Source organism: Mesoplodon mirus, assembly GCF_964341445.2.
Source record: "Mesoplodon mirus genome assembly, chromosome: 1".
In the NCBI taxonomy this organism is placed as follows: Eukaryota; Metazoa; Chordata; class Mammalia; order Artiodactyla; family Ziphiidae; genus Mesoplodon; species Mesoplodon mirus.
The window spans coordinates 70,225,934-70,238,747 of record NC_138976.1 but is presented as its reverse complement, the minus strand read 5'-3'; the positions used below and the strand labels follow the sequence as shown (position 1 = coordinate 70,238,747).

General features: G+C 39.7%; 1 protein-coding gene across 4 annotated transcripts in view; it reads right to left on the bottom strand.

Annotated features, from left to right (window-relative positions):
• Positions 1–12,814, bottom strand: part of GLDC (glycine decarboxylase) — a 108,004-nt gene that overhangs the window by 47,785 nt on the left and 47,405 nt on the right. For all 4 annotated transcript variants that reach the window (XM_082618118.1, XM_082618117.1, XM_082618119.1 and 1 more), the window contains 2 exons: positions 12,679–12,720; positions 11,556–11,698 (listed from right to left, as the gene is read on the bottom strand). In XM_082618118.1, the coding sequence (XP_082474244.1) occupies positions 11,556–11,698; positions 12,679–12,720 (185 nt within the window). The remainder of the gene's footprint in view (positions 1–11,555; positions 11,699–12,678; positions 12,721–12,814) is intronic.

The window sequence follows — 12,814 nt, the reverse complement described above, 5'->3', positions numbered from 1 at the left end:
AGATGGGGCCATCCTGGAGTTTCTCTTGCCCCTAATATCAAAGCCTTCCTTGATTTGCTATCCCTTTTCAAGCAGTTTTACCCTGAGCCCCTCTGGATCTTACTTTCATCTGTCTCATTGGGATATGCCACCTAATTTACAGATGAATTTAAAATTTGTATTATGAAAGTAATATGTTGGGCTTCCCCGGTGGCACAGTGGTTGAGAGTCCGCCTGCCGATGCAGGGGACGCGGGTTCGTGCCCCGGTCCGGGAGGATCCCACATGCCGTGGAGAGGCTGGGCCCGTGAGCCATGGCCGCTGAGCCTGTGCGTCCGGAGCCTGTGCTCCGCAACGGGAGAGGCCACAACAGTGAGAGGCCCGCGTACCGAAAAAAAAAAAAAAAGTAATATGTTTGTCTGACTTTTTTTTAATTCCATCAATGCAGAAGGGATGAAGCTTACAGTAAAAAAAAAAAGAAAGAAAGAAAGCAACCCCCCCCCAAATTCTTCCCAGTCTTACTCTCCAGAAAGAAGCGCTATTAATAATTTCTTGTGATACATAATGTTTTGATGTTGGACATTCTAATGCCAAACTGTCCTCATCCAAACCCTTCTTTACTTTAAAAATACCACCAACGAGTGGTTAGGAACAAAAATGATCCAAGTGAAATGTTAGCTAAGAAACTGACATTATGCTAAAACTAATCACAGTAAAATGATCAACAAAACAGCCAGTGTGTCAAAAATGACCTGAATCAGTGCATGGCAACCTCAGAGGACCACTCTCAAGAAAACAAGGTAGAATTAGTGCTGACTCCTATCTTACAGACAGGATAAACACGATATGCTTCCATATCTTGGAAGCAATTAAAATTCAATCAAACTCTTTGTTGCATAACTCAAATATTCCAAACACTACCTAGATCTCTGCTTCTAGCAGCTTAAAATAACACTCCCTCAACATGTTCTTACCAACCTGTATCTAATTTGACATAAGCTAAATTCTGTGCTTAACCTTTGAATTCTGGGCAAAAAACATCTAGATGGATCCAGCCACTCTAACCTTTCTGGTATCTCAAGAGCACCTTAAAGCAATGGTTTTCAAACTCAAAATCCCCAAATATCAGCATCACCTGGGGACTTGTTAGAAATATAAATGCTTGTTAAAAGCAGCAAGGCAAAAACAACAAATAACACACAAGGGAATCCCCATCAGGATAACAGCTGATCTCTCAGCAGAAACTCTACAAGCCAGAAGGGAGTGGCAGGACATAATTAAAGTGATGAAGGAGAAAAACCTGCAACCAAGATTACTCTACCCAGCAAGGATCTCATTCAGATTTGATGGAGAAATTAAAACGTTTACAGACAAGCAAAAGCTGAGAGAGTTCAGCACCACCAAACCAGCTTTACAACAAATGCTAAAGGAACTTCTCTAGGCAAGAAACACAACAGAAGTAAAAGACCTACAATAACGAACCCAAAACAATTAAGAAAATGGGAATAGGAACATATATATCGATAATTACCTTAAATGTAAATGGACTAAATGCTCCCACCAAAAGACACAGATTGGCTGAATGGATACAAAAACAAGACCCATCTATATGCTGTCTACAAGAGACCCACTTCAGACCTAGAGACACATACAGACTGAAAGTAAGGGGATGGAAAAAGATATTCCATGCAAATGGAAACCAAAAGAAAGCTGGAGTAGCAATTCTCATATCAGACAAAATAGACTTTAAAATAAGGACTACTAGAAGAGACAAAGAAGGACACTACATAATGATCAAGGGATCGATCCAAGAAGAAGATATAACAATTGTAAATATTTATGCACCCAACATAGGAGCACCTCAATACATAAGGCAAATACTAACAGCCATAAAAGGAGAAATCGACAGTAACACACTCATAGTAGGGGACTTTAACACCCCACTTTCACCAATGGACAGATCATCCAAAATGAAAATAAATAAGGAAACACAAGCTTTAAATGATACATTAAACAAGATGGACTTAATTGATATTTATAGGACATTCCATCCAAAAACAACAGAATACACATTTTTCTCAAGTGCTCATGGAACATTCTCCAGGATAGATCATATCTTGGGTCACAAATCAAGCCTTGGTAAATTTAAGAAAATTGAAATTGTATCAAGTATCTTTTCCGACCACAATGCTATGAGACTAGATATCAATTACAGGAAAAGAGCTGTAAAAAATACAAACACATGGAGGCTAAACAATACACTACTTAATAACGAAGTGATCACTGAAGAAATCAAAGAGGAAATTAAAAAATACCTAGAAACAAATGACAATGGAGACACGACGACCCAAAACCTATGGGATGCAGCAAAAGCAGTTCTAAGGGGGAAGTTTATAGCAATACAATCCCACCTTAAGAAACAGGAAACATCTCGAATAAACAACCTAACCTTGCACCTAAAGCAATTAGAGAAAGAAGAACAAAAACATCCCAAAGTTAGCAGAAGGAAAGAAATCATAAAAATCAGATCAGAAATAAATGAAAAAGAAATGAAGGAAACGATAGCAAAGATCAATAAAACTAAAAGCTGGTTCTTTGAGAAGATAAACAAAATTGATAAACCATTAGCCAGACTCATCAAGAAAAAAAGGGAGAAGACTCAAATCAATAGAATTAGAAATGAAAAAGGAGAAGTAACAACTGACACTACAGAAATACAAAAGATCATGAGAGATTACTATAAGCAACTCTATGCCAATAAAATGGACAACCTGGAAGAAATGGACAAATTCTTAGAAATGCACAACCTGCCAAGACTGAATCAGGAAGAAATAGAAAATATGAACAGACCAATCACAAGCACTGAAATTGAAACTGTGATAAAAAATCTTCCAACAAACAAAAGCCCAGGACCAGATGGCTTCACAGGCGAATTCTATCAAGCATTTAGAGAAGAGCTAACACCTGTCCTTCTGAAACTCTTCCAAAATATAGCAGAGGGAGGAACACTCCCAAACTCATTCTACGAGGCCACCATCACCTTGATACCAAAACCAGACAAGGATGTCACAAAGAAAGAAAACTACAGGCCAATATCACTGATGAACATAGATGCAAAAATCCTCAACAAAATCCTAGCAAACAGAATCCAACAGCACATTAAAAGGATCATACACCATGATCAAGTGGGGTTTATTCCAGGAATGCAAGGATTCTTCAATATACGCAAATCAATCAACGTGATACACCATATTAACAAACTGAAGGAGAAAAACCATATGATCATCTCAATAGATGCAGAGAAAGCTTTCGACAAAATTCAACACCCATTTATGATAAAAACCCTGCAGAAAGTAGGCATAGAGGGAACTTTCCTCAACATAATAAAGGCCATATATGACAAACCCACAGCCAGCATCGTCCTCAATGGTGAAAAACTGAAACCATTTCCACTAAGATCAGGAACTAGACAAGGTTGCCCACTTTCACCACTCTTATTCAACCTAGTTTTGGAAGTTTTAGCCACAGCAATCAGAGAAGAAAAGGAAATAAAAGGAATCCAAATTGGAAAAGAAGAAGTAAAGCTGTCACTCTTTGCAGATGACATGATACTATACATAGAGAATCCTAAAGATGCTACCAGAAAACTACTAGAGCTAATCAATGAATTTGGTAAAGTTGCAGGATACAAAATTAATGCACAGAAATCTCTGGCATTCCTATATACTGATGATGAAAAATCTGAAAGAGAAATCAAGGAAACACTCCCATTTACCATTGCAACAAAAAGAATAAAATATCTAGGAATAAACCTACCTAAGGAGACAAAAGACCTGTATGCAGAAAATTATAAGACACTGATGAAAGAAATTAAAGATGATACAAATAGATGGAGAGATGTACCATGTTCTTGGATTGGAAGAATCAACATTGTGAAAATGACTCTACTACCCAAAGCAATCTACAGGTTCAATGCAATCCCTATCAAACTACCACTGGCATTTTTCACAGAACTAGAACAAAAAATTTCACAATTTGTATGGAAACACAAAAGACCCCGAATAGCCAAAGCAATCTTGAGAACGAAAAATGGAGCTGGAGGAATCAGGCTCCCTGACTTCAGACTATACTACAAAGCTACAGTAATCAAGACAGTATGGTACTGGCACAAAAACAGAAAGATAGATCAATGGAACAGGATAGAAAGCCCAGAGTTAAACCCACGGACATATGGTCACCTTATCTTTGATAAAGGAGGCAGGAATGTACAGTGGAGAAAGGACAGTCTCTTCAATAAGTGGTGCTGGGAAAACTGGATAGGGACATGTAAAAGTATGAGATTAGATCATTCCCTAACACCATACACAAAAATAAGCTCAAAATGGATTAAAGACCTAAATGTAAGGCCAGACACTATCAAACTCTTAGAGGAAAACATAGGCAGAACACTCTATGACATAAATCACAGCAAGATCCTTTTTGACCCACCTCCTAGAGAAATGGAAATAAAGACAAAAATAAACACATGGGACCTAATGAAACTTAAAAGCTTTTGCACAGCAAAGGAAACCATAAACAAGACCAAAAGACAACCCTCAGAATGGGAGAAAATATTTGCAAATGAAGCAACTGACAAAGGATTAATCTCCAAAATTTATAAGCAGCTCATGCAGCTCAATAACAAAAAAACAAACAACCCAATCCAAAAATGGGCAGAAGACCTAAATAGACATTTCTCCACAGAAGATATACAGACTGCCAACAAACACATGAAAGGATGCTCAACATCTTTACTCATTAGAGAAATGCAAATCAAAACTACAATGAGATATCATCTCACACCAGTCAGAATGGCCATCATCAAAAACTCTAGAAACAATAAATGCTGGAGAGGGTGTGGAAAAAAGGGAACACTCTTGCACTGCTGGTGGGAATGTGAATTGGTACAGCCGCTATGGAGAACGGTATGGAGGTTCCTTAAAAAACTACAAATAGAACTACCATATGACCCAGCAATCCCACTACTGGGCATATACCCTGAGAAAACCATAATTCAAAAAGAGACATGTACCAAAATGTTCATAGCAGCCCTATTTACAATAGCCCGGAGATGGAAACAACCTAAGTGTCCATCATCGGATGAATGGATAAAGAAGATGTGGCACATATATACAATGGAATATTACTCAGCCATAAAAAGAAATGAAATTGAGCTATTTGTAATGAGGTGGATAGACCTAGAGTCTGTCATACAGAGTGAAGTAAGTCAGAAAGAGAAAGACAAATACTGTATGCTAACACATATATATGGAATTTAAGAAAAAAAATGTCATGAAGAACATAGGGGTAAGACAGGAATAAAGACACAGACCTACTAGAGAATGGACTTGAGGATATGGGGAGGGGGAAGGGTAAGCTGTGACAAAGTGAAAGAGCAGCATGGACATATATACACTACCAAACGTGAGGTAAATAGCTAGTGGGAAGCAGCCGCATAGCACAGGGAGATCAGCTTGGTACTTTGTGACCGCCTGGAGGGGTGGGATAGGGAGGGTGGGAGGGAGACGCAAAAGGGAGGGGATATGGAAACATATGTATAACTGATTAAATTTGTTATAAAGCAAAAAAATAAAATTAAATTAAATTAAAAAAAAAAAAAAAAAAAAAGAAATATAAATGCTTGGATTGCACCCCAGGAGTACTGAATCAGAAATTCTGTGGGTACAGCCCAATGTGAGAACCACTTCTTCAAAGCCTTACAAACTGCAAAAATCCAAATATACCCTTGAGAGTCAAGAAAGCTGGGGAAGCGGAGATCCTTCTCATTGCTTTATATTTCTCCAAAAGTGGCTCTTATCATCCTTCACCCTTCTTTTTCTTGCTGGCACTCTGAGTGTCTCCTTGGGAAATCAGTCACTCATCAGAGAGGGTCTCTAATATCTGGTTTCTCAGAGCTCTCTGTAGGGCAGGGCTCTGAAGCTGCACTAGGCCCAGTAGGAAAGCAAATCAGAAGTTATCAATGAGGTAAGTCTACTCAATGACACTGACCATGAGCTCAGCAAAGAAAGAGAGGGACATGGCCAATATCAGGGGTTTGACTCTCTTTGTTGTAAACAATGTGATCTGCACATGACCGTCATGACTTGGCCTGCAAAGGCCAGTTTTAAAGTTCACTCCACTGGAAGATATTAGTCATCTAACTAAACCTCCCTCTTTGGTGTTCCTCCAGGTCAACACACTTTGCAACCAAGTGATGCACATTAGAATCACCTGAGGAGCTTTTTAAAAACCCTGTGACGCCTGGGTACTGCCCCTGGAGGAGATTCCGATGTAGCTAGTTTGCGCGGTGGGGAGGGCATGGCATACCTCAAAGGCTCCCCAGGAATTCTAATATGCAGCCAGGACTGAGAACCCCTGCAGCCCGTGGTTTTCACAGTGTGGTAGCCAAACCAGCACAAGCTCGTCCCCCAGGATTATATTAGAAATACAAATTCTCAGGCCTCAATCCAGACTCATTAAATCAGAAACTCTGGGGGTGGGGCTTAGCAATTTCACAAGCCCTACAGGTGATTCTCATGCACAATAAAGTTTGAGAGTCATTGATTGGGCCCTGTTCACACCTCATTTAAGAACCTTACCAGGAGGAGATTCTGGGAAAGCAACCGCTAGCTCTATCTGCACTCAAGATCACAGTTTACAGTTCTTAAAGACAAAAACAACTTCCTCACTTTTATAAGCCAAGTGAGCTAATAATAATTCCAGCTTGTCTTTCATTTTAGATATCCGTGGAAGGTGTTAATTGCTGTTTCTGTCTGCCTTAAACATTACATCATAATTCTAACCTAGCAATTCCTAGAGTGTATTTGTGTGCTGCTGAATGATTTTAAGAGTGTCACAGTGATACGGGGAGCAAGCCGAAGCAAGCTGCGCTGGGCACAGTAGGAAATGGAAAGGTAATTAAATATTATCTGGCTATATGTTCTCCACTAAGCTGGAAATGCTCTCCAGGTTTATAGATTGAGCAAATAAGTAAGAGAAATGGGGACAAGTTTCTTGACATTTTTGTTTCAAGTCCTTTAAACAACTTTGGGATCTAACTGTCCCAGGAAATAGACCAAGTGAAGGCTTGGCTATATGAACCAAAGATTTCACACCACAGTTTTTGGTTACAAAATCCTTTATCATCCATCCCTCAATTAAATCTCAAATCAATAAGGTAGTGTTCCCTTTCTTGCCATATAGGAGAGAAACCTACATCACAACTAGGGAGGAAGCCACATGACAGAGCTCTGGAGGCCTCACACATCCTGGGTGCTAGCTAACCTCTCCTCTGAGCTGCTGGTTTACCCTCAGAAAAAAGTGCACTGAAGACAAAGGCCCTGTGGCAGTCTTTATCTAGGCAGGAACTATTAGAGAAAGAGAGAAAGAATAAAAACCTTCTGTGGGCATAACATAGAACTGCTCTGGACTGGAAGACATTATGTGAGGGCCCAGCAGCACAGATGAGGCGGAGCCATCAGGAAAACAGGCTCAGGTTTATGCCTGAAAATTGCAGTTTTCCTACTTAGGCATTTTAGAACCAGAGAGTTGTATTGTGAGTCCACTTGATGTTAAATATTACTCTATTCTACAGAGTTTGGCTCTTTTGCCCTTTGTTGCAAACCTTCCTCACTTTGAGTACAGCTTTGCTACAAAGGAAGACCAGTAGTTTGCCTCAACCCCAAGGCAAGTTCAAAGCCAACTTCACTATGCTATCAGCTGATGGCCAAACCCCCTGAGATCAGGAGAGTCAGGGTGGAAATGAATCTGTAAGCATCTTATCAAGAATTTCATTGTTTCATAATATGCATGTTCCCCACAATAAAAGTAACTTATTTTTGGATTGTATTAAAATAACATATATTGTGGTTAAAAAACATTTTTATAAACTAAAATAGCATAAGGACAAAAAGTAAAAGTCACTTGAAATTCTACCACCTTGAGATAACTATTTGGGTGTCCATCCTTTGATTCTCTTTCCATCTATGCCTCTGCTTTGATCTGTAAAACAGTATAGTAGTTCCTTATAAAATTAAACAGAATTACCATATATCCAACAATTTCATGTCTGGCTATACACCCAAAAGAACTGAAGGCAGGGACTCAAACAGGTGTTTGTACACCAACACTCAGAGCAGCATTATTCCTTACAACCAAAAGGTTGAAACAACCCAAATGTCCATTGATGGAAGAATGGATAAACTGAATGTGGTTCATACATACAATGGAGTATTTTAAAAGGAGGGAAATGCTGACATGTCACAACATGGATGAACCCTGAAGACATTATGCTAAGTGAAATAAGCCAGACACAAAATGACAAACATTGTATGATTCCATTTATGTGCTGTACGTAGAGTGGTCAAGTTAATAGTGACAGAAAGTAGAATCACAGTTGCCAGGCGCTGGGGTAAGGGGGGTAAATGAGGAAATATTGTTTAATGGGTACAGAGCTTCGATTTGGGAAGATAAAAAAGTTCTGGGGGGCTTCCCTGGTGGCGCAGTGGTTGAGAGTCTGCCTGCCGATGCAGGGGATGCGGGTTCGTGCCCCGGTCCGGGAAGATCCCACATGCCGCGGAGCGGCTGGGCCTGTGAGCCATGGCCGCTGAGCCTGCGCGTCCGGAGCCTGTGCTCCGCAACGGGAGAGGCCACAACAGTGAGAGGCCCGCATACCACAAAAAAAAAAAAAAAAAAAGTTCTGGGGCTAGACAGAGTTGATGGTTGTACAATGATGTGAATGTAATGAATGCCATTGAACTGGACAGTTAAAAATGGTTAAAGTAGTAAATTTTATATTATGTATATTTTACCACAATAAAAAATTAAGTTATAAAATATTACTAATGCTACTTCCTAAAAAGTATGCCATAGTTATATTTTAAATACCATGCAGTAACAAAAAAGGAAGGGAAATATATTTAGATTCCCAAGTTTTGGTGACTGGACTCTAGAACTCTATAGACACACTGACCAATTCCAACTCGTCAGGTATAAATAAAAACACCAGGAAATGGTCCCTTGATAAAAGAGGTTACTACACCCTCTATGTTATGAGTATAACTTCAGTGGCTGACATGGTACACTAAATTCTTTTTCTGTGCAGAGTAGTCAAGAAAACTTGTGTTTCTCCTTACAATAACTATAAGGCCTACATTGGTCCCTTAGATTTCAGTGGACACTAGCCAGCAGTAAATCATGACTAATGAACCAGTAAGTAGTTAGCCCTGTGGTAGACTGACTCTGAGAGCTGGAATATAGAATTATAAGACCTGGGATTTATAATCCACCTATGGAGAAAAGATTACCACAAATAAACCAAGATGGAGGTTATGAAGAGCCAAAACTAAAGTCACTCACATAGAATATGTGGTGCATCCCTTCCTCGTTTCCCAAATTAGACATCAAATTTCCTTACTCACTGGAAGCATAGCCCCTGTATTTTCCCAACAAAGAGTAAGGTATTTCCCTATCTGTCATAGCAGCCTCTGCTCAGAACCAGAAATATCCCTCTACTAAGCCTCAACACAGCCTCTGTAACACTCAAGTCAGCTCTTGGAAATGGGTGGTATATCTGCGAATCCCTGGAGCTGGAGAAGGCATCACTGCCAGGAGCTACAAAATGATAAAGATTTCTTTCCCTCCAAGACTGGGATAGAGACTGACAATCATACAAATGAGGAGAGTAAGACAGAGAAAAAGCATTAGGTAAACTGAGGAGAACAGAGAAACTTCTAAGATGATGGTTTTCAACCTTGGCTGCAAGCTGGAATTACCCGGGGAGCTTTAAAGATATACCCATGCCTGCATCCTTCCCTCACCCTAGTCTTTCCCCATCGAGATTATTATTCTATCTGGGATTGTGATCTGGACATCAGGATTTCTTATAGACTCACCATGTGAGTCTAATTTCCAGGCCTGGGAACTACTGCTTTATGGGAAGGAGAGCTTCCTCATCCTTCAGTCAGTCATCTGGAGACCCTGCCCGGGACCTCAATTTACTGCAAGAGCTAATGACTTAAAAAAAAAAAAAAAAAGAGCTAATGACTTTAAAAAGTTAAAATGGTCTTGAAAAATTGCTCTCCAGTACAATACAGAAGATGTGACCATATTCCATCACTAGAGGGCAGTTTCTTCATTGTCAACACTTAATTAAGGTATTGCCTCAGGTTAATTTACTCAGGTTCCTCCCTTAATTAAAAAAAAAAAAAAAAAGCAAAGCTGCATGATGACATTTTAATGAAGGTATACTACAGCCTGACTTTCATAAACATCAGTTCCTCCCTATTTATGAAATGAGAGTTTGAGAGACTAATATTAAAAAAGCTCTGTGTCCTTTCATCTGTCACATGTCCTCTTCCTAAAGGGTTTGTCCTGTATGGGGTATATTGTTTTCACAAAGTGCATGGCTTTGCTGTGTTACCTATGTTTCCAAACAGGAGGGAGGGCTTGATAGTAACTGATTAAGATCTGATCACTTTCTGTCTCAGAAAATGAGACAATAAATGTCTCAGTTTTAAAAATCCTTTGACTTTTGTATCTTGAAATAGAAATCTGGCATTTCTAACAAGCTTCTAGGTGCTGCCAATGCTGGGACTGCTGGTGGAGAACCACACTGAGCAGTGGGAGGTAGAGAACCTCGGGGCAGATACCAGACTCCTCCTCTGAAGGTATCCCCAGATGTTAATTCACATGCTGATGACATGTCTGTCTATTTATCCCCATGTAGACAGAAAGATCACAAATCCAGTGGATCCAGGTTGACTATACTACATCAGAATCACTCGGTTGCTTCTTAAAAACAAAGGCTTTTAGTCCCAACCCCTGGAGATCAGTACTTCTAAAGTGGGGCCCAGGAATTTATATTTTTTTAACAAGTACCCAGGAGATGCTGCAAGAGCCCTTTGCTTTTGAAAATCACTGTTGCTCAAATGTTTTTACTTTACAGACAGAGACCGAGGACAGAAAAGAGGAAGGGAACTTTCAAAGTTAGTGACAGAACAAACTAGGATCCGGACTCTCCTGGCCTTACTAGATTGAGGCATTACTGCTTATAAGGAGTTAACACGTGTGCTCGATTCTGATTCTTACACTATAAGATGGATGTAGTAACTAGCTTCCAAAGATGGTCTGCAATGAATCAGGACTCTTGACATTCACACCCACGTGTTGTCCCCTTCCCACTTTCAATCTGGGCTGGCCCTGAAACTTGCTGTGAGAGATAGAATGCTCTGAAGTGATGTTGTGTAACTCCAGAGGCTGAGCCTTAAGAAGTTTGCAGCATCCACGTCCTTCCATCTTGGAACACTCCACTTTGAACCCAGACCCAATTCTGTGAGGGAGCTCAAGCAACCACTGGAGAGGTCCACATGGGGAAGAACCAAGGCCCAGGTCAACACCCTTAACTGAGCTCCCAGACAACAGCCATCACTACCTTCCCAGTTATGTGAATGAGGCCACTTTGGACCTTCTAGTCATCCATCCCAGTGGGTATTATACTACAAGAGATAACTGAAAAGACAGAAGAAGAAATCCCCTTACCTGTTAGGCTGGAAAGAGATTCGGTCATAGCCTGTGAGTTCACACAAATCCTTCTCAAGCTCTCGAAAAAGCTGCTGGTACCCTTGAGCTTGGTCCAGAGGCACAAAGGGGTGGATGTTTGCAAATTCTTTCCACGTGATAGGCTGAAGAGCAAGAAGGGAGGAAACATACACATATGTACATATTGTAATAGTAATAACAAGACTAACTTTAATAATGATGATAATGATAGCAACAGCTAACACAAAGAGTGCTTACTATGTGCCAGGCACTGTTCTAAGCACTTTAAATACATTCATTCATTTAACTCTTACCATAATCTTGTGGGGTAAGTACTATTACTGTCTTCATTTTACAAGTGGGTCACAGAGGCCCAGAAAGGAAACTTATACAAAAGTATAACCATTTCCTATTTTTTCAGGAACAAAAAGGCCCCTGAATAGATTTATATCCATGAAACCCAATCAGTTGTTTCAGGCATGGTTTACTCAAACTCTTACATAGCACATATATCATTCTTTTTTCATGAAGCAGAACAAAACACCAACATAAAAGCAAATGGGGAAAATCCTCCTATGAGAATAAAAATGATTTTCTTTGCCTGATGTGATTTGTCATATCAGACTAATCCTATGGAAAAAAAGAAACATCCTAGCCTAGTAGAGATACTTACCAAACACCATAGCAGGGGACACAAATCTTCTGTTGATACAAGAAATAAATTAAAGCCTCAAATCTCTACCTTTCTGGCACTGAGAAAGGATTTCTAGAAAGAAGGCTTATGGTTCTTAATTCTATCTGAGCTTAACAACTACAAATTGATAAAAGCTTTCAACATGGCAGGTTTAAAAGGGTGGTGGGGGGAGTTGGGGAAGGTAGGAAGACATAAACACTATATGTTTAATTATTTTAAGATTTAAAAATAATTTCACCCATAAATTTAAATGATCAGGTTGTGATAAAGTTAGGGTTTCTGCCAAGATTGTTGAAGAGCAAGGTAAAGGATTACTAAAGCAGTTATTAAATCACAGTCCCAGTAGCAGCTTTCTCTAGTTATCTGCTTATGTATAAGCCAAGACACTGTTTCTGCTAAGTTCCCTTTTAATAGAAGTGACCTACTTACTGTGAGTTCAGATGAACTGTTGAGCTTCATGGTACAGGACCCCTTTAAGAAGCACAGCCAAAGTGTATTACATTAGTGACATCCTATGGTCTATCTGATAGGCCCTCCCATCTCCCCGAATGGTCACCCATTCATC